At 33.8% G+C, this 18,612-nt stretch overlaps 4 protein-coding genes and 2 non-coding genes across 7 annotated transcripts; 4 read left to right on the forward strand and 2 right to left on the reverse strand.

The window, feature by feature from the left end:
• Window positions 1-589: 589 nt before the first annotated feature.
• On the forward strand, window positions 590-2,974 carry SIG4 (sigma factor 4). The gene is made up of 5 exons (XM_012994326.2): window positions 590-1,165; window positions 1,569-1,808; window positions 1,896-2,036; window positions 2,137-2,337; window positions 2,502-2,974. Exons 1-5 carry the CDS (start codon window positions 695-697, stop codon window positions 2,775-2,777), a joined length of 1,329 nt encoding a protein of 442 aa, XP_012849780.2. The 5' UTR covers window positions 590-694; the 3' UTR covers window positions 2,778-2,974.
• A 391-nt stretch (window positions 2,975-3,365) lies between these two features.
• On the reverse strand, window positions 3,366-3,437 carry TRNAG-UCC (transfer RNA glycine (anticodon UCC)). The gene has a single exon. It is a non-coding gene; the product is annotated as a tRNA-Gly (tRNA).
• A 133-nt stretch (window positions 3,438-3,570) lies between these two features.
• TRNAG-UCC (transfer RNA glycine (anticodon UCC)) lies at window positions 3,571-3,642 on the forward strand. The gene has a single exon. It is a non-coding gene; the product is annotated as a tRNA-Gly (tRNA).
• A 114-nt stretch (window positions 3,643-3,756) lies between these two features.
• On the reverse strand, window positions 3,757-6,195 carry LOC105969486 (uncharacterized). Its single transcript, XM_012994239.2, has 5 exons — window positions 5,790-6,195; window positions 4,777-4,854; window positions 4,428-4,527; window positions 4,156-4,298; window positions 3,757-4,065 (listed from the first exon to the last, which is right to left on the reverse strand). Exons 1-5 carry the CDS (start codon window positions 6,075-6,077, stop codon window positions 3,856-3,858), a joined length of 819 nt encoding a protein of 272 aa, XP_012849693.2. The 5' UTR covers window positions 6,078-6,195; the 3' UTR covers window positions 3,757-3,855.
• A 2,456-nt stretch (window positions 6,196-8,651) lies between these two features.
• Window positions 8,652-12,259, forward strand: LOC105969485 (phenylacetaldehyde reductase). 2 transcript variants are annotated; one of them, XM_088812036.1, is made up of 6 exons: window positions 8,652-8,961; window positions 10,116-10,285; window positions 10,384-10,575; window positions 11,152-11,317; window positions 11,506-11,692; window positions 11,962-12,259. In XM_088812036.1, the coding sequence occupies exons 1-6, from the start codon at window positions 8,853-8,855 to the stop codon at window positions 12,104-12,106; spliced, it is 969 nt and encodes a 322-aa protein (XP_088668162.1). In that variant the 5' UTR covers window positions 8,652-8,852; the 3' UTR covers window positions 12,107-12,259. The 2 variants fall into 2 exon arrangements, with proteins under 2 accessions (XP_088668162.1, XP_012849690.2); XM_012994236.2 differs by having other exon boundaries at window positions 8,714-8,961; window positions 11,965-12,259.
• A 1,458-nt stretch (window positions 12,260-13,717) lies between these two features.
• Window positions 13,718-16,449, forward strand: LOC148772405 (phenylacetaldehyde reductase-like). Its single transcript, XM_088812042.1, has 6 exons — window positions 13,718-13,992; window positions 14,637-14,806; window positions 14,920-15,111; window positions 15,195-15,357; window positions 15,907-16,087; window positions 16,211-16,449. Exons 1-6 carry the CDS (start codon window positions 13,875-13,877, stop codon window positions 16,341-16,343), a joined length of 957 nt encoding a protein of 318 aa, XP_088668168.1. The 5' UTR covers window positions 13,718-13,874; the 3' UTR covers window positions 16,344-16,449.
• The last annotated feature ends 2,163 nt before the right edge of the window (window positions 16,450-18,612 follow it).

An 18,612-nucleotide genomic window follows, 5' to 3' on the forward strand; every position in this document is an offset into this window, starting at 1 on the left:
TTATGTTTGTTCTAGTTTATGAAGAACACGTTGATGAAAATTGACTAACAAACTTTTGAAAAAAAATAATTGGGAATTTTTTTAAAGATAAGTATTTTGACAAACAATGGTAGTGATATTATTGAAACTGATAAATTAACTTGTGAAAATTGGTGAACGTCTTTTCCAAAATTGTTTTCGCGCGCCTCCGCTGAACTTGTCTTCTCCATAATCATCGACGTTTTTCTTCCATCAATATTGGTATTGTTATGTGCAGTTTTACGTAATCAACTGCATTTGATTAGTAAGTTAACTATGTTTTTTTTATAGTCGATTTATTATTTTTGAGGTCTAATATACGGTTTAATTTTTTTATTCAACCATAGTCAATTTTTTTAATCAACTATGCAAATAACATTGTCGATTTACGTCTAGTTTAATGCATAATTTTTGCGAAGAAATACTATAAGAGCGGAGGAACTATCATTAATTATTTTGAAATATGTCACTAATTTTCTCAAAAATAAATTTGCATTGAAACAACAAAAATCAGAAAAACATGTAAATAAATAAAATATCTGAAACTAGTGCATCAAATAAAACCAAAAACCAATATATATACATTTTATGCATATATATATATCTCCCACAAGAGTGGACAACACTCATTTCATTCATCATATTTCAGCCTCTCATCCGCCATTAATGAACACATATGCAAACTCCATTAATGGCCATATGCTCATCTTCAAACTTATTTTTCTCCTCAATACATTCCACCACCACCACCAATTCCTCTTATCTCAAATTAATCTCAATTTACAATCTCTCCAATAACCCTCTTCTGTACAGTAGCCCTCACTCTTCGTCAAATTACGCCTGTGTTACAGTCCAAGAAGAAGAAGATCCATTAATCGCTCCCAGAGGTGCACGCATTGAAACGGCGTCGTTTTTGGATGTGAAGGAGGAGAGAGAAAGTGAGGTAGAGAGAGAACATTTTTGGCGCAATGGAGTTGCAATCAGAAGGAAGAGGAGAAGAAGAAGAAGAATTAACCTTTTGGAATGTATGAACATTGACGATGACGATGATTATCAGAATCACAAATTTCTGTTTTCGGATAAGAATTCAGGAAAATCCAGGTTTATGAACCCTAAAGAAGAAGCCAAATTTTCCTGGCACCTCCAGGTATATATATATATATTTTTTTTTTTATTATTATTATGTGATTCTACATTTAATTATTGAAAAACTCGTACGAGTTAAAGCTATGAAGCTCGACTCGAACTCGATTCAATTTGAATAGAAATGACAATTATGTGTAAAGAAATCAAGTTGCTCGAGTTCGATTCATGTTACCGAGTTAAAGCTACGAAGCTCGACTCGAACTCGATTCAATTAGAACATAAATAACAATTATGTGTAGAGAAATCAAGTTGCTCGAGTTCGATTTTCATGTTACTGCTCTTTCAATTCAAGCTCGATTCCACTTATAATCAAATCAAATTCAAATGCGATTTCCAAATGTCGATAAAAATTGAAGCAAGATTTATTTTCATGAAACTATGAAGTTGTTTCATTTGTAAAACAGGAGAGAGCAAGAATTGAAGCTGTAAGAACAGAAGCACTAGCAAACATGGAGGAAGAAGAACGCGAATTATCATCGGTTCAATGGGCCAAAGCTGCAGGAATAAGCCAAAAAAATCTCGACAGAATTATATGGAACGGCAAACAATCAGAAAAACGAATCACTAAAAGCTATTTACGGCTCGTTGTATCCGTTGCTTCTTCGTATCAAGGCAAAGGGTTAAGCTTGCAAGATCTAACTCAGGTCCTCTATTAATATTTTATACTGCATTCGTTTCGTTTTCTGGGCCCGATGATTAAGACGCATTATTATATTATTTATTATCCACAGGAAGGCAGCATAGGCCTTTTACGCGGGGCGATTAAATTTAATCCCGAAAAGGGTTACAAGCTATCGACATACGCTTACTGGTGGATTAGGCAAGCCATCACTCGAGCCATAACGAAAAAGTCGAAGATTATCAGATTACCGGTAATTAAGTGATTAAACATTACTATAGTTGTCCCGAAAAAAAAATATTAATTAAAGATTCGTAATTAGTGAAGTGCATTGGTTAGCTTTTCGTGTACAGGGCAGCATACACGAACTTGTACCGAAGATTTGCGAAGCAAACGCTGTCTTGAGCAGAAAGCTGCGAAGATTTCCCACTTACGAAGAAATTGCAGAAGAAATCGATGCTAATGCTTCGTCTGTAAGACTTGCTATCGAAAGAAATAAATCTCCGATTTCTCTCGATCAAGCTAGTACAAGCCGAGGCTCGATGTCTCTGCAGGTTCTTTCAATACAGTTCCGTAAAATTAGTTCCCATTTTTTCACTAGTGGAACTCTAATGATTAGTTACAGTGGCGGAGCCAGGATAGGACCCACAAGGGGGGCAACGACCCCCATCCCCGTATAATTTTTTTCGTGAATTCTTCGTTTTATGATGTATTGCAGGCTATAATTCCGGGTCCGGATGAGATGACCCCGGAAGCAATGGTGAAGAAAGAAGCGTTGAAACCGGAAATCGAGAAGCTTCTAGAACCTCTGTGTGATAGAGAGGCACACGTCTTGAGATTGCACTACGGATTGAACGGAGGGGCGCCACGGTCATTTGAGGAGATAGGCAAATTGCTCGAGCTTTCGAGGGAGAGAGTAAGGCAGATTAACTCGTCTGCATTGTCGAAGCTACAAGAGATGGTCGAAATAGACGATCTCAAGTACTTCATATAGTAAAATATTATTTAACACAATCATTAATGATTGATATTGTACACATACATATACATACATGATATGTGCATATAATATACTACTCTCTGTTGAGAAATTGGTGGTTTAAAATTTGCTCAAAGTAAGTTTGAGATTGTAAAGAGATGAATGTAGTATTCATTTTATTTCATGGTTGAAGAAAATAAATGCCACAGATTATGAACTTGTATGTGTTTGGTCTTCTTGATTTTTTTCGGTTTTTTGGAACTCTCTAAAGGCCGGAAGACTGGACGTAGGGGTGGAAATCGGAATTAGCAACAACACCATTGAAAAACTTCCAATTTCATTTGGAAATGAAAATTTAAGTCCAATAATGTTCCAAAAAAACATGGAAAAAAATTATCGGAAATTTGAAGGGGCTTGGAAAATTTCGTATCTGAATCGAAGAAATTCCGTTTTTTTATTAATTTCTGATCTACATAATAATATTGATATCATAAGTTTAATTTTTAGAACTTTTTTTGAAATCTTTGAAAATTAAAATCGGATCGAAAATGAAAACCTAATATTTAATTTTGATTTAGAAAACTAAAATTTGGAACTTTGGATTGCGTCTGCCGGGAGTCGAACCCGGGTCTATTGCTTGGAAGGCAATTATCCTAACCGTTGGACTACAAACGCTTGTTGAGAAATTGGTTCTTGTTTAATTTTCTAACAGAAAATAGTATTCAAGCTAGCATCTCAGAAAAGAAAAAAAACTCAAAAAGATTGAGATATGTTATTATAATATTATTCTTTATCAACCAAACAAGAAGCGTTTGTAGTCCAACGGTTAGGATAATTGCCTTCCAAGCAATAGACCCGGGTTCGACTCCCGGCAGACGCAGATTATTTACTTTTTTTTATGTTCATAATTTTTTATTAAATGGTTCTTTGGACTTTGCCTTCCAAGCTTTTGTAATCAAGATGACATACATATATATATATATATAGATATATAATATAAATATATATTTCATCTCGAGGTGTAAACTGAAAAGTTACAGAGTTTTGTACAAAAGTTCATGTGCCATATAACAAAGCCAATTCTTGTTTTCGGTCAATCCGATTTATGCAGATTGTGCAGAATGTACAAAGAAGCCGAAGACAAGAATATACACACAGAGTAACTCAACAAATCCAATCCCGTCGTTATTGTCACCATCTTGCTCCTTTCGAACATCTTCACCAGCAGAATCATCACAATCACATGCCCTACTTTAGTCTTTAGCTCGTCCAACGAACTGATTTTCATCCACTTTGGCCTCTCCTGCACCACCAATCGATGTTCAATTATTAGATATCTTTTAATTTTATTGATACGAAAAAAAAAAGGGATACATATACTTAGAGATAATACCTTCAAAGCAAACATGCCAAATAAGGAAGAGCCCGTCAGTGCACGGTCGTTGGCGGAAGGTACGTCGTTAGGCACATTTGAAATGAATAGTCCGTACAATCCCATCCCGAATATTAACATGACTGTCCCCGCAAGATATACATCTGCATTAACGAGAAACTAAACATTCTATCAGAAAACTCTCTCTCTCTCTCTCTCTCTCTCTCTCTCTCTCTCTCTCTCTCTCTCTCTCTCTCTCTCTCTCTCAAAATAGAAAAACAAACGGAACTCACCAATAGCTTCAACCAATCGGAGAACCATTTTTCCAGTATGGACTCCTTTGACACAGCTTGACCAATATACTTTGTATGCGTCAACTATGTACACGCATCCCTACAAAAGTTTACATGTCATTTGAACCGATCTTCGGTAATTTTAAGAGTAAATAGATTTGCTTTTAACATGATAACATAAGCTACATATGCATCGGGACTTGGTGAATTCCAGAACAATTTCGGGTGAAGCTCAAATGGCAACCAATCTACTATAAAATTTATTTCAATAAAATAAAAGTAAACAATATGAAATAAATGTCCAAAATCGAGGATTGACAGTGGAAGAAATTTGTGAAGGAGAAATTACGTTAAGAAAGCACAGCAAAGAACCTGCTAATGAACCCCCAACTGCCAGAAGCGCCAAAAACCGAAAGTCAAATATGACCTGCATAGACAGATACAAATTCACACATTAAAGATACGAAATCAGTTAAACTACGTTTTGGATTTGCAGAGCATAACCAGACAAGTAGATCATATAAAAAGAAGATGTCGAATCGAATTATACGATAAGTCTCTTCTCTTAGATGATTTTCAAACATGAATGCTTAACTCGTGGTTTATTTACATGGTATATTACTTATCTCTTCCGACTATTGCATCCGTTGTATAATATTTTTTTTATCAGAAGTCAGAATCATTCTCTGCTGTTTACTGTTTTGGAAACATTAATATAATGGGTAAATTACGGCCACCTCCCTAGAGTAAAGTCAAATTACAAAAAAAAAAAAAAAAACCCTCATGTTTGGATAATTACAACTGGCCTCAAGTATGAATATTCTTACACGTCCATCATTATGGTGTCAAATTCAACATAATCTTCTAGATTCTGTGAAATGTTCTCTAGATTGTACTCGTTTTGTGCACAAATGCAGTTTCTAATGCACCACAATCTGATATTCACAAGCCAAAGACACATCTTATGATCATCTTGTTTCAAAATGTGGAGCTCGAATGAGGTAAAACGGGTACAAAGTGAAGAATATTCTACATAATCTAAAAGATTCCACTAAATTTCACACCGCAAGTTTAGATGTGCAAGAAGATTCATAATTTATGGGTGGTTGTAATTAACCAAACACGGTGGGTTTTTTACGTAATTTGACCTTACCTCAGGGGATGACCGTAATTTACCCTTTATACTATCAAGATTCGAGCACACTAGAATGATTAATTCTAGCAATCATTTTATAAACTAGGAATACAATTGAATCAATAACAACAAATTAACAACTAAATTTTTCGAAAAACATCAAAATTGAACGATCAACAGCACGTCTCGTCAAACCCGAAAGCTTATTCGAAAGGAGTTCGACTTACTCTTTCGATGGTGGACTCAGTAGACTGCATAAATTGCACGACCGGGCTTCCATTAGGGTTTGCCAGAGCGTAACTGTAGGGCGATTCCGGCTGCTTCGAGGGCTCAACAAAGGGCGCCTTGGGAGACGATCCGTTTCCGGATACACTAAAATTTTCCGATTTTGTGGCCGATGTCGATTCCTGAGAAGCTGATGCATAAATTTTTCTGGGAATCCTTTTTGTAGAAGATGGAGCGGATATACAGAGGGAGGTGAAATTGAGAGAGATTGAGGAATAGAGAGTCGCCATTGAAGATACAGTCGATCAAAATGTAGAGAGAGAAAACGAAGAAGAAAGGGATTTTTGAAGGAGAAAAAGATTAAACCTTTTTTTGTGTGGAGGGGAAAAGTTTAAAAAGTCGCCACATTTCTCAATCAGTTTTTATGGCGGGTAGCGGGGGGTGGAAATTGTACTGTGATTTTGAATTCCGGAATTTATTATTATTATTATTTTTATAATAATATTTTGGGTAAATTATACCTACATCCATGGTGTATGCTAAAATAATTTTAATGTCCATGTGGTATTAGTAATTACAATCACACCCCTGAACAATTACCAGAACCAAAATTTCATGTCCTGGGGACGGATATGCGGGTCGTTTATGCTACCCATAGACGAAAATTTATAAATTTTATATAAAATAATAAGGATTTAAGAAATGTTATGAGAGACATGTCACACATCCTAGATCTATGTTGGCTCCACCACTGCCATAAACTAATAGTCCGTTAGAACCCTAACGGAATAACTTATCAAATGCTTATTCCGCTAAGGTTTCTAACATTTTTTTAGAGGGGTGATTGTAATTACTAATTCTATAGGGACATTAAAGTTATTTTAACATACCTCGGGGATGTAGATGTAAATTACCATAATATTTTTCATTTCAAGTTCCAATTTTTTTTTTTTTTTATTGATTTGAATTAGAATATATATGAGATTTTAGTATAATCTAATTTAATTTTCATTTTATTTTTTCCCCAACAATTTTGACTCCCCTCTCTAATCACATACTATGCAAGAGAGCATCTCAAAATTCATGGATATCAGCAAACATCTAACTCCTTGAAAATTATAGGATCTCCATTTGCAATTGCAGGCCTTTTGAATTCACACCACTCAGTCTAATGATTGTCAGATTCATATATCTCCTGACAAATCACTATCATATTCATCATCTTTCATTTGTTCTTGCAGTCTCTCTTCTTCACTCAATAGTTCTTTTCAGCGTACTATTAGTTTCAGGTGGTGGTGGAGAAAACATAGAGCTAGAGTGACATGACTTCCTAACATTTTTTAAATTCTTATTATTTTATATAAGATTTATAAACTTTCGTCTATGGTGGCATTAACGGCCCCCACGAGAAACAAATATGGTGCATATCGGTTCCTGGACATAAAATCTAGGCTCCGGTAATTGTTTTAGGAATGTGGCTGTAATTACCAATATCACAGAGATCTTAAAGTTATTTTAGCATACTTTAGGGTTATATGTCTAATTTACCCTATTTAATATTTTGTTTTTCATATATCCATTTCTTCAATTGAAAGAGCATTTTTGAGCTAATAGTACAAACTCCCCCCCAGTGTTATTTCTAATTGCCAAAAACCACCATCTATTAAAACAATTAGCAAGAAGTTCCATATATGTTGTGTTTTTCAAACCACACTGGCCCTTATTTCGAAACTTATTGTTGACTTGTGTGATTTGACCAAATTACCCTTATAAAGAAATACTAAAAAAATAAAAAAAAAGGGAAATAAAAAAACTCAAAGCTTTGCAGCAAAACCCAAAGTCTGAAAGTCCTCTTCTCCAACGCACTTCGGTGTTCATGCCTGACATTTCGCTGCAATTAAAGTGGTGCCGTCTAATTGGTCCGGAAAATGTCTGCCTTGCTCCAACATATTTCGAGCAAGACCACCTCTCCTATATTTCGCCGGAATCGAAGTTGTACGGCTCGGTTAAGCCAGAAAATGTATGTCCCCCATTAAATCTACATTGAACCAGCCCACAGCCAAAAGTAGCTTTGACCACGAATGGTAGCTTAGTGTCGTACTGAGGAGGGAGGATGGACGGGCGCGCACGAGAAGGCAGAGGGGGGGGTTCCAAGAACTTGGCGGTGAAGGAGAAGGGGAATTAGCCCTGTAACGAAGGGTGTCAGCAGCAAGGATAGCGGAGGAGGCAGGTGGTGGAAGGAAAGGGGTGGCGCGGAGGCATTGGTGATGGTGATTTCAATGGGGAAGAAGAAGAATTTTGGGGAAGACGTTATTTTCTCTCTGATCTTCGGTGATTTATGCATCGTTTGATCACGAAGATGGCAGCATACAGTGATGATGTGGAGCAGATTGAAGAAGAGGACTGAATTGAAAATTTTAAAAATTTTAAGTTGGGACTTATTAAATTCTGAGTTGAAACTATAATTTTCAAAATTTTGAAGTTTAAGGGTATGTTTGACTTTTCGTGTCCACAAACTTACTCCAACCTCACAATCCGCGATTGGGCATCACGAAAAGCTGTTATGGGGTTTTTCGGCTTTTACTAACTTCGATATGGGGTCTTTGCTAATTCTTTTAACAAGATATTTTTTTTTGGCTATTATAAATGACACAAGGACAGTTCTTGCAAAAAAAAACCCGAGCATTTTTCTACACATTTCGTCCTTTTGATCTCATGTAACAGATTTAAAAAAATTTAATTTTCTCTTTTGTTGATAGATTTGTGGGGGAATTTATATTTTTGTGACAAAATTATAGGAATAAATGGATAATTTGAGTTTATAGTATAAGGACTAAAGTGGTGAGAAAAAAAAATAATATTCCAAACTAAAAATGAATGTTGGTGGATAGTATAAGGACAAAAAGTCTCTTGTTATTATCTCTTCGATTATCAAAAGAAAGAATACGACGGCCAAACAACTAATTTCTTTGATTCTTCCTCCCGAATTATTTCTCTTTCTCTCTCTCTCTCACACACAAACACACACACGAAAGGTGTGAGAGAGGTGGAATTTGTTGACGGAAATGGGAAAGGTGGTTTGTGTAACGGGGGCATCCGGTTACATAGCTTCATGGCTGGTTAAGCTTCTGCTTCACCGTGGTTACACCGTTAAGGCCACCGTCCGCAACCTCAGTATCTCTCTCTCTCTCTCTCTAACACTCACTCTCTCTCTCTAACACTCACACACACACCAGATACAGCCTTATAAATTAGTGCTTATTTTACTAAACTGCTTATAATTGCATAGAAAAGGATCTAGTCGATTTTGGTTCAAGTAAATTCGAGTAAACAACATAAAATCCTTTTGTGTTAAGAAAAACTAGCGTCAAATCTCCCTGTATTTTTTTTTTCTTGCGTGAAACCCCCCCTTGTGTTTCAATTTTCATTGTACTTTGAACGGAATCACTTTTTTTCGTTAAAAGTTAATGCCGTGATCTATACAGGGGATATTATGCAATTTTTTCATAATAGAGGAGGATTTGGTGTATATTTTCTACAAGACAAAGGGATTTTATGCAGAATGAATCTATTTGTTTAAAATTAATATTATTTTCTTAAATTAAGTCGAACATATTTATCCGGTCACAATGAAAATATACATTTAATAGGTGGTGAATGTTTTTTTAAGAAAATCATTTTTATATGATTTAATTTATTAATGTATTTAAAAAAATTGATTTTTTTTAAATATATAATTTGTTTATTAGAATTGTTATATATTTTTATAGTTTATTATGGATTAATTATATGTAAAAAAAACATAAATAATTTGAGAATTTGTTCCAACTTCCATCTCGAGTTTTTTTTCATATTTTTAAATTAATAGATGCACTCGACTTAATTTAAGAAAATAATTTCAATTTTAAATAAATAAATTAATTTTGCTTAGAACCCCCGTATGTTGCAAAACCATGCACCAAATTCCCCCATGTTACAAAAAACTTGCATAAAACCCCCTCTATAGTTATCGCAAATGGGGATTTCATGAAAACAAAAATGAAACACGGGGTTTTTACGCAATAAAAAGAACACAAGGGACTTTGGTGCAGGTTTGTCTTAACACGGGTTTTTTTATGCTGTTTATCCAGGAAATTCTGATGATTGTTTCAGCTAAGTACTTCTAATGCCCCCCTAAAACTGATTGAGCAATGTTAGCAGAAATTTGTTGAAACAATTTAAAAAACCCAAAATTGATTGTAAAACTGGTCAGTAAATAAAGTTCGAAAATCGAAACTAAGCGTTTTCCAGTAAAATAAAATAAAATAATAATAAATAAATTAACTCAGGTGATCCAAGAAAAGTTGAACATCTAATGGCACTTGAAGGAGCTAAGGAAAGATTGCATTTGTATCAAGCCGACTTACTCGAAGAAGGATCTTTCGATTCTGTAGTTGATGCCTGCGAATGTGTTTTCCACACAGCGTCTCCCGTTTTCCTTTTAGCTTCCGATCCACAGGTCCGTTTTTTTTTTGTTACTTCCAATACATATTTAGACCGAGTCGCAATGTAATCATATTTATTTTCGGTTTTTTTTTTTTTGTTGACATATCTCAGAAAGAGTTGATAGATCCTGCAGTGAAGGGAACGATTAACGTTCTTAGATCATGCAAGAAAGTACCGTCGATCAAACGAGTTGTTATTACATCTTCGATGGCTTCCGTTATGTTCAATCCTAGTCCACTAAATTCTGGTGCTATAGTCGACGAAACTTGGTATTCTGATCCGCTGTTCTGCGAGGAAAAAAAGGTATGTATATATAATACAGGGTCAATTACACCTACATTTATGAGGTATGCCAAAATAAGTTTAAGGTCCTTGTGGTATTGGTAATTGCACCCCAGAAACAATTAGCGGATCCAGAATATCATGTCTTGTGGATCGATATGCACTATATTTGTTTTCCTCGTGGTCGTTAATGCTACCATAGACGAAAATTTATAAATATTATATAAAAAATAATGATTTAAGAAATGTTAGGAGATCCGTGTCATCCCTTAGCTCTATGTCGTCTCCACCACTGCCTGAAACTAATAGTCCGTTAGAACCCTAACAATGTTTCGAGGAGGTGATTGTAATTACCGATACTACAGGGACTTTAAAGTTATTTTAGCATACCTCATGGGTGTAGGTGTAATTTACCCTATAATATATGATTCCAAGCTCTAGAAAATGATTTTTGTTCTTTAATAAGAGCATAATTCATTATCTTAATTTACGAACAATGAATAAGAGAAGTATTTGATTCGATCTGCAATATAGACGATGTTTTATTGCAAGAGTAAGCGTAATAATAATAGTAATAAAAATACTCTTTACTTTCAGGAATGGTATGCACTCTCGAAAACTTTAGCAGAGAAGGCTGCATGGAAATATGCGGACGAAAACGGACTCGATGTTGTTACGTTACACCCGGGTTTCGTTATCGGTCCTCTACTTCAGCCAACTCTCAATTTGACCTCCGAGGCTCTTTTGAATCTCGTTAAAGAAGGTGTTCAATGTATTATTTGTTTGAAAACCACGTAATAATCAGGAAAAAAAAAAGTCTATACGAAGTCTAGATAGTGAAAAATTGGAATGGCAAAATTTATTTAAAAAAAAAATAAATTTGAGGAAAAATAGAAGAAGAAAATTAGTTGATTGTGTATAATATTAACTAGCAAGTGCTTAATTATGCAGGAAAACAATTATGGACAAGTGGAATATACCGATACGTTGACGTGAGAGACGTTGCTCTTGCGCATATTCTAGCGTTTGAGAATCCCTCTGCAAACGGAAGATATTGTTTGGTCGGAAGGGTGACCTATTCGTTCGAAGCACTCGGAATATTAAATCGGATTTTCCCTTCTCTTGACCTACCACATAGGTAAGTTTTTTTTGGTATATTTACAGTTAAACCTCTTTAAATTAATACAGTCAGGACTAGGGAAATTCTGTTAATTTAGCTAATTATTAAATTATCGAGTTATTAATTTGACACATTTTCACCGAGTCGGGACCGAGAGAAATTATTATTTAATTGAGGTTATTAATTTATCGAGGTTCTACTGTATATATTGATTTAATCGTCGAAAGTTCGAAAAATGTGAGTTAGAGAGTAAAAGTGGCTAATTACGATTGTTCGGTTGCATGCAGTAGTGAAGAAAACGAGCCTGCAAATCTTCCTTACGAAGTGTCGAAAGAGAGAGCAAAAAGTTTGGGCATAGATTTCACCCCTGTTGAGGTGAGTCTTAAGGACAGTGTTCAAAGTTTGAAGGATAAGGGCTTCCTTAGTTTCTAATTAATTTTTAGAAATTATGTAAACAATTAATTATTTATTTATGTGTATACATTTGATTAATTTGATTAATCGTTGTTTGTAAGCCTAAGAATACATCTATTCTGTTATACATATGATGTTTGATCCCAAATAAAATATGAACCCTTTTCTTCATTATCGCCAATAATACTTCCTTTGTTCCAAATTAACTGTCATTTTGGGGAGTTTTTTTTTTTTTTTTTTCATATTATCAGTCACTTTATAATTGCAATGATGCATTAATTACTATTTACACAATTATGCCCTCGTTAGTTATTACTCTTAATTAGATGAGGATTGAGATATTAATTACATGGGCATGTTAGTGATATTATATGTCTTTTCCCAAAATCCAAACATACTTATTAATTTTCTTAATATGTGCGCAACAACTTAAAACGTCAATTATTTTGGAACGAATGGAGTAATTAAAAACAAAAAATGATTTTATCGAGCTAGAAAACATTATTATTGACAATAGTAAGGAAATAACAACTTAATTTCACTTTGCACTTTGACGCTTTGCACCCTTTAAAAAAACAAATAGCATTTTACACGCTCGAAAAATAATAAATCATTCACAATACACCATAAATTGAATATTTAAAACATAATGAGCACATTTTTTTTATTTGTTTTTTTTTATTTCTAAGGTGCTAACTGCTAAATAACAAATTTTCTTCTACCTCCAGCATAATTTTGAGCGTACAAAATGCCAAAAAAACAAAATTCACAATGAGTTACTGAAAAAACTATATTTTCTTACTAAAAAAATAAAAATTTCTCACTAAATTATTTGATTAATTGATCTTTTATTCTAATTAGTGAAAATATTGGCAGAAATCTTTGGAATAAATATAATTTTACGAATAACTTCATAACAAAATAACTGAAGAATTTTTTTTTATTCCTTTTATTTTTTGTGAAATATCTTTTTGTGATTTTTTTTTTAATATATTGATGAGATGTATTTTTATTTTTGCACTTTATAGTTTTAAAAAGATGGATTAGTACAAAAAAATGATTTGACATTTCGCAGCCCTAAAAATACCTCTAAACATATTAAATTATCTTTATTAGCTTTAAAAGTTTGTTTGAGGTGCATTATGTATGATTATTGTATTTCAACTGTATAAATTGTTATTAATTATTTTTTAGGGTGCAGAGTGGCAGGAAACTATATTTCAAGGGTGGAAAGTGGAAGAAATAACTACTTTATGTACTTAAAAGATGCGAGTCATTGGGAAAAAACCGAATATTATGTTCCATTATGCTGACATGACATAAATTTTTGGGTAAACTACAATCACTCCCTTCAGATAAGAGCTATTTAAAGAAAACTCCTCATGTTTCCATAATTGCATCGATATCCTTGCCATTTGTATATTTTTTGCATTAACACCCTTTTGTAGGGGGTGAATGTAAGAAATTACAAACTGCAGGGGCTAGATGTAATTTCTTAAAAATAAGGGGTTTTTGTAATTACACTTTATCTGAGGGGTGCGGTTGTAATTTACCCTAAATATTTTATTCCTTGCCGGCCGGGCCAGGAGATATTTCTAAGCCGTAGTGGCTGAGTGAAGAACTCAGTTCATCAAACATTTCACACACATCACACACCACTACTGCTTAATTCTAGAGAGAGAAAGACATATATATATATATATATATATATATATATATATATATATATATAGAGAGAGAGAGAGAGAGAGAGAGAGAGAGAGAGAGAGAGAGAGAGAGAGAGAGGATGAGCGAAGGGGGAAAGGTCGTGTGCGTAACAGGAGCATCGGGTTACCTAGCATCATGGCTAGTTAAGCTTTTGCTTCACCGTGGTTATACTGTCAGAGCCACCGTTCGCAACCTCAGTTAAGTCATATGATATCGTGTGTTGATAATTAACTCAATACTAAGAAATCAATTAGTCAATGAGAGATCATGTACCTTAAAATGTTGATTATGCTGAATATTAAATACATTTTTTTACTATTTAATTAATGTGGGATGAGATCAATTCCTTCCACGGTAGAACCTCTATAAATTAATACTCGATAAATTAATAAAACCTCGCTTAATTAATAATATCGTCCAGTCCCGGCTCGGTAAACATGTATTAAATTATCAGTTCAATAATTTAATATTTCGCTAAATTAATAGAATTTTATTAGTCCCGACTGTATTAATTTATAGAGATTTTACTGTATTTTAATTAAGGAATAAGCCACATCATAGGGGAAGATTAAAATTCAAACCCTAGACTTTGACCCGTGATCAAAGATTAGGCACCAACTCTCCTAATTGACTAGACTGTTAGTTAATTATAACTAAGTGCATTTGATATTTGGTTCGCTCGATAATTATTCCGGTTATTGATCGAATGAACTCTTATGTTGGTTTAATGAGGATCCCTTTATCCAACTATGCAACTGAATCTTCGTAAGATTGTATAATTTTTTATTATTTTTTTAATCTCTTTTTCGTTAATTTCGTTCGTAAATTTGTACGAAAATAGGCGATCCGAGTAAAGTAGGGCATCTAAAGGCACTTGAAGGAGCCGATGAAAGATTACACATATTCGAAGCCGACTTAATCGAAGAAGGATCGTTCGATTCAGTGATTGACGGTTGTGTAGCTGTTTTCCATACAGCTTCCCCTGTTATCCTTTCACCTCCCGATCCAAAGGTGACTCGTTTTTTCCTTTTTCCTGTAAACGTAAATGCAACTAAAATTAGAATATCGTGTTTTTTAGTTTGAATCGCTCGGAGATTTAATTAGTCGTTTCGGCATTTATTTAGGCAGAGCTGGTCGAACCGGCAGTAAAAGGAACGCTCAATGTCATGAATTCATGCAGCAAAGCGTCGTCCGTTAGACGAGTGTTGATAACATCCTCCATAGCTTCGGTTATGTTCAACGAAAAGCCGAAAATCGATGGTGTTGTAGTGGACGAAACCTGGTTTTCAGACACGGTATTCTGCGAAGAAGCTAAGGTTTGTTTTAATTGTTTATCTCAGAGAATCGTACGTTTTTACTAACCGTGGTTACTAATTAACGAAACTAACTATGGTTCCAGCTGTGGTATCCTCTTGCAAAAACCTTGGCCGAGCAAGCTGCGTGGAAATTTGCACGAGAAAACGGCATTGACTTGGTCACAATGAATCCTGTCCTTGTGATAGGTCCACTCCTTCAGCCAACTCTCAATTTCACTTCTCGGCTTTTCTTGGACATCGTTAAAGGTATCATATACACATATATTAATATATATTGGGTAAATTACGGTCACCCCTTAGGTAAGGTTAAATTACGAAAAAAACCCTTATGTTTGGGTAATTACAACCACCCTTCAACTATGAATCATCTTACACGTTCGCCTTTATGGTGTCAAATTCAACATAATTTTCTAAATTCCGTGAAATGATCTCCAGTTTGTACTCGTTTTGTGAAAAATGCAATTTCTGATGCACCACAATTTGATATTTACCAGCCAAGAGACACATTTTATTATCATCTAGTTTCTGAATGTGGAGCTCGATTGGAGTAAAACGGGTACAAACTGGAGAATATCCCCATAATTTAGACGATTCCACTAAATTTGACACTGTAAGGGTGGACGTGTAAAAAGATTCATTGTTGAGGGAGTAGTTGTAATTAACCAAACACGAGGGGTTTTTTCGTAATTTGACATTACCTCATGGGGGTGACCGTAATTTAAATTAATCATGTAATTAGAAGACCATAATTAGCTAGCATTATGTTGTTAATTTTCGTTTAATCTCGTTCGACAGGGAAGGAAGTGTACAAGTCGTATAGATTCGTTGACGTTAGAGACGTTGCTAATGCGCATATTTCGGCTTTCGAGAATCCATCAGCTAACGGCAGATATATTCTGATCGGAGCAATGCTGAGTCATTCTGCGACTCAGCAGATTCTGCATAAGCTTTATCCAACCATCGATGTTCCTCTAGCGTAAGCTTATTCGTCTATTCACGTACTACCTCATTTTTTCTCTATGTCAATAGTGTTCGACAAAAAAAAAAAATATATCTCGTAATTAAGAAATGCTAACTTTCTGATTATCTTAAATGGCAGTGAAACGGAAGAACCAACGTACGAGGTGTCGAAGAAGAGAGCAGAGGGTTTGGGCATCAATTTCATGCCTATGGAAGTGAGCATTAAGGACACTGTTGAAAGCTTGAAGGAAAGGAACTTCCTCACTATATGAAGGAGTTTATTGTATTTAGTATTTACTATTTACTACCCTGTGTTGTATTGAATTGTTAAATAAAAAAACCTCCGATATTATTTTATTTGCAAAAAGGCCCTTGTAATGTTGTGTGTTTAGCCTAGGGGTGTAAACGAGCCGAGCTCGAGCCGAGTTTGGCTGTTTTGGTGAGCTGGAGCTCGAACTCGCATCCATTTTGACGAGCTCGAGCTCTTCGAGTATTGTTTTTCTGAGCTCGAGCTCGAGCCTGAGCCGTTTTGTATATTCTTTTTTATTTTTTAATAATATAATTAGAAATTTATTACAATAAACTATAGTAAAAAAAATCAAAATAAAGATCTGTAATTTATTTTTTTAATTACTTATATGAATTTATTATTTATTTTATGTTAATTGTATTTAAAATAAATAAATAAATAAATAAAAATAAAAATAAGCTTGCAAGCTCACGAATAATTAAAAATGAACTCAGGCTCGGCTCGTCAGAAAGCTCGAGTTCGAGCTCAAAAAAAATTGATTTTGAGTTATAGCTTTTGTCAAGTCGAGCCGACTCATTTACACCCCTAGTTTAGCCCGGCGGTTTGAACTTTGAACCACCTGGCAGCTGGTCGAGGAGAAGGAGGTATGTATTATCTATTGTATTATTTTAAAACAATAAATATTGTAATTTTGAAAGAGAGTATATTTCAAGATGGACTAGTTAATTTTGTGCATATTATTAGAAATACTGATTCTTTGCATATAATTAAAAGTAAAAAAGAATAGAAAAAAATAATAATAGAGTGACTAGGACAAACAAACTGTACTAGAAATTGAGCTAAAATATCATTTTTTTGGGAGAATATAAAGAGTTTCTTAAATTGTGTTCTAGTTTTTGAATTCAATAATTATATATTTTTTAATTCACCTATAATATTAAATATATAATAATATTGATATCGTAAATATCATCGAAAGTAATCGTCATTTTCATGTTGTCGAAATGTCATTGAAAATTTCATCAGAGCAAAAATATAATACGTCGGAATTTGCAACACAAAATCTTGTCATGGAGACGTTAAATTGTAACAAACCTTGGGGTTCTCTTAGTAATTATAGATATTTGAGGGGTTTTTTTGGTAATCATCTATACATAGAGGGGGTTTTAGTAATTTTATTATTTTTTAAATTTTATTTAACTTGAGAGCATATAGTCGTACATTGCATGTTTTTTGTTAAAGAAATTTGTTCAACCGTTAGTCAAAGGGATTTTTTTGGTAGTTATGAATAGGTGAGGGAAATTTCGGTAATCTTATATATAAAGGAAAGAAACGTAGGGCAGTCTAAGAAACCCTATTTTATGTATATATATTTTGCAGTTAATTTTTTTTCTCTAATTACTTCTAACCAAATCTCGACTTGCACAGTCCTTATACACAACACTATGTTTTTATAATTGTTATTATTAATTTTATCTATTATTACCTAGTCTATTTTCTTTAATTTTTCTTTGCTTCATTTATTTAATGACCAATTTCATATTATGATAATTAAGTTTATATATATTTTTTTCGAAATGAGTATGTATTATTAAATTTGTATAAAAAGTAATGTTGTTACCGATATCACTCATAAATTTTATTATAATTATTATTGTTATATATTAAAGGGTAAATTACAAACACCCCCTGAGGTATGGTCAAATTACAAAAACACCCCTCTCGTTTGGATAATTACAAAAACACCCCTCTTGCAAATTTCACGAAATCTAGATGATTATGTTGAATTTGACACTATAAGGGTGGAGGTGTAAGAAAAAATCATAGTTGAGGGGTAAATGTAATTATCCAAACAAGAGGAGTTTTTTTGTAATTTGACCATACCTCAAAGGGTGTTTGTAATTTACCCTATATTAAACTAATCATTATGTTTACTTTTGAAATATACCCCGGTGCATCGTATGGGAAAAATTACTAATTTAACTTAATATTTACAAATACCCCACCCCCTCCCCACTCCCATTAGAGGTGAACAATTATGTGTAATTGTACTAACACTCACCGACTTTTACTTATTTAGTCACTAACTTCTATTTATCAATGTATTCTTGAATTTTAGGGTACTATCAATATTTAAATTTAGTTAAATATGATTAATTATGGTAGAGCATAATAAATATAAAATTTATTTTGGGTTAGTTTGAACCATTTATTTTCTGGAACCACTTTTGTTTTGATGTACGTGTTCAATTTTTTTGCCCAAGTTACAAAATCAGAAAATTGAATTTATA

This window comes from Erythranthe guttata, chromosome 2 (genome assembly GCF_056151865.1).
Source record: "Erythranthe guttata isolate IM_541 chromosome 2, IM_541, whole genome shotgun sequence".
Classification (NCBI taxonomy): domain Eukaryota; kingdom Viridiplantae; phylum Streptophyta; class Magnoliopsida; order Lamiales; family Phrymaceae; genus Erythranthe; species Erythranthe guttata.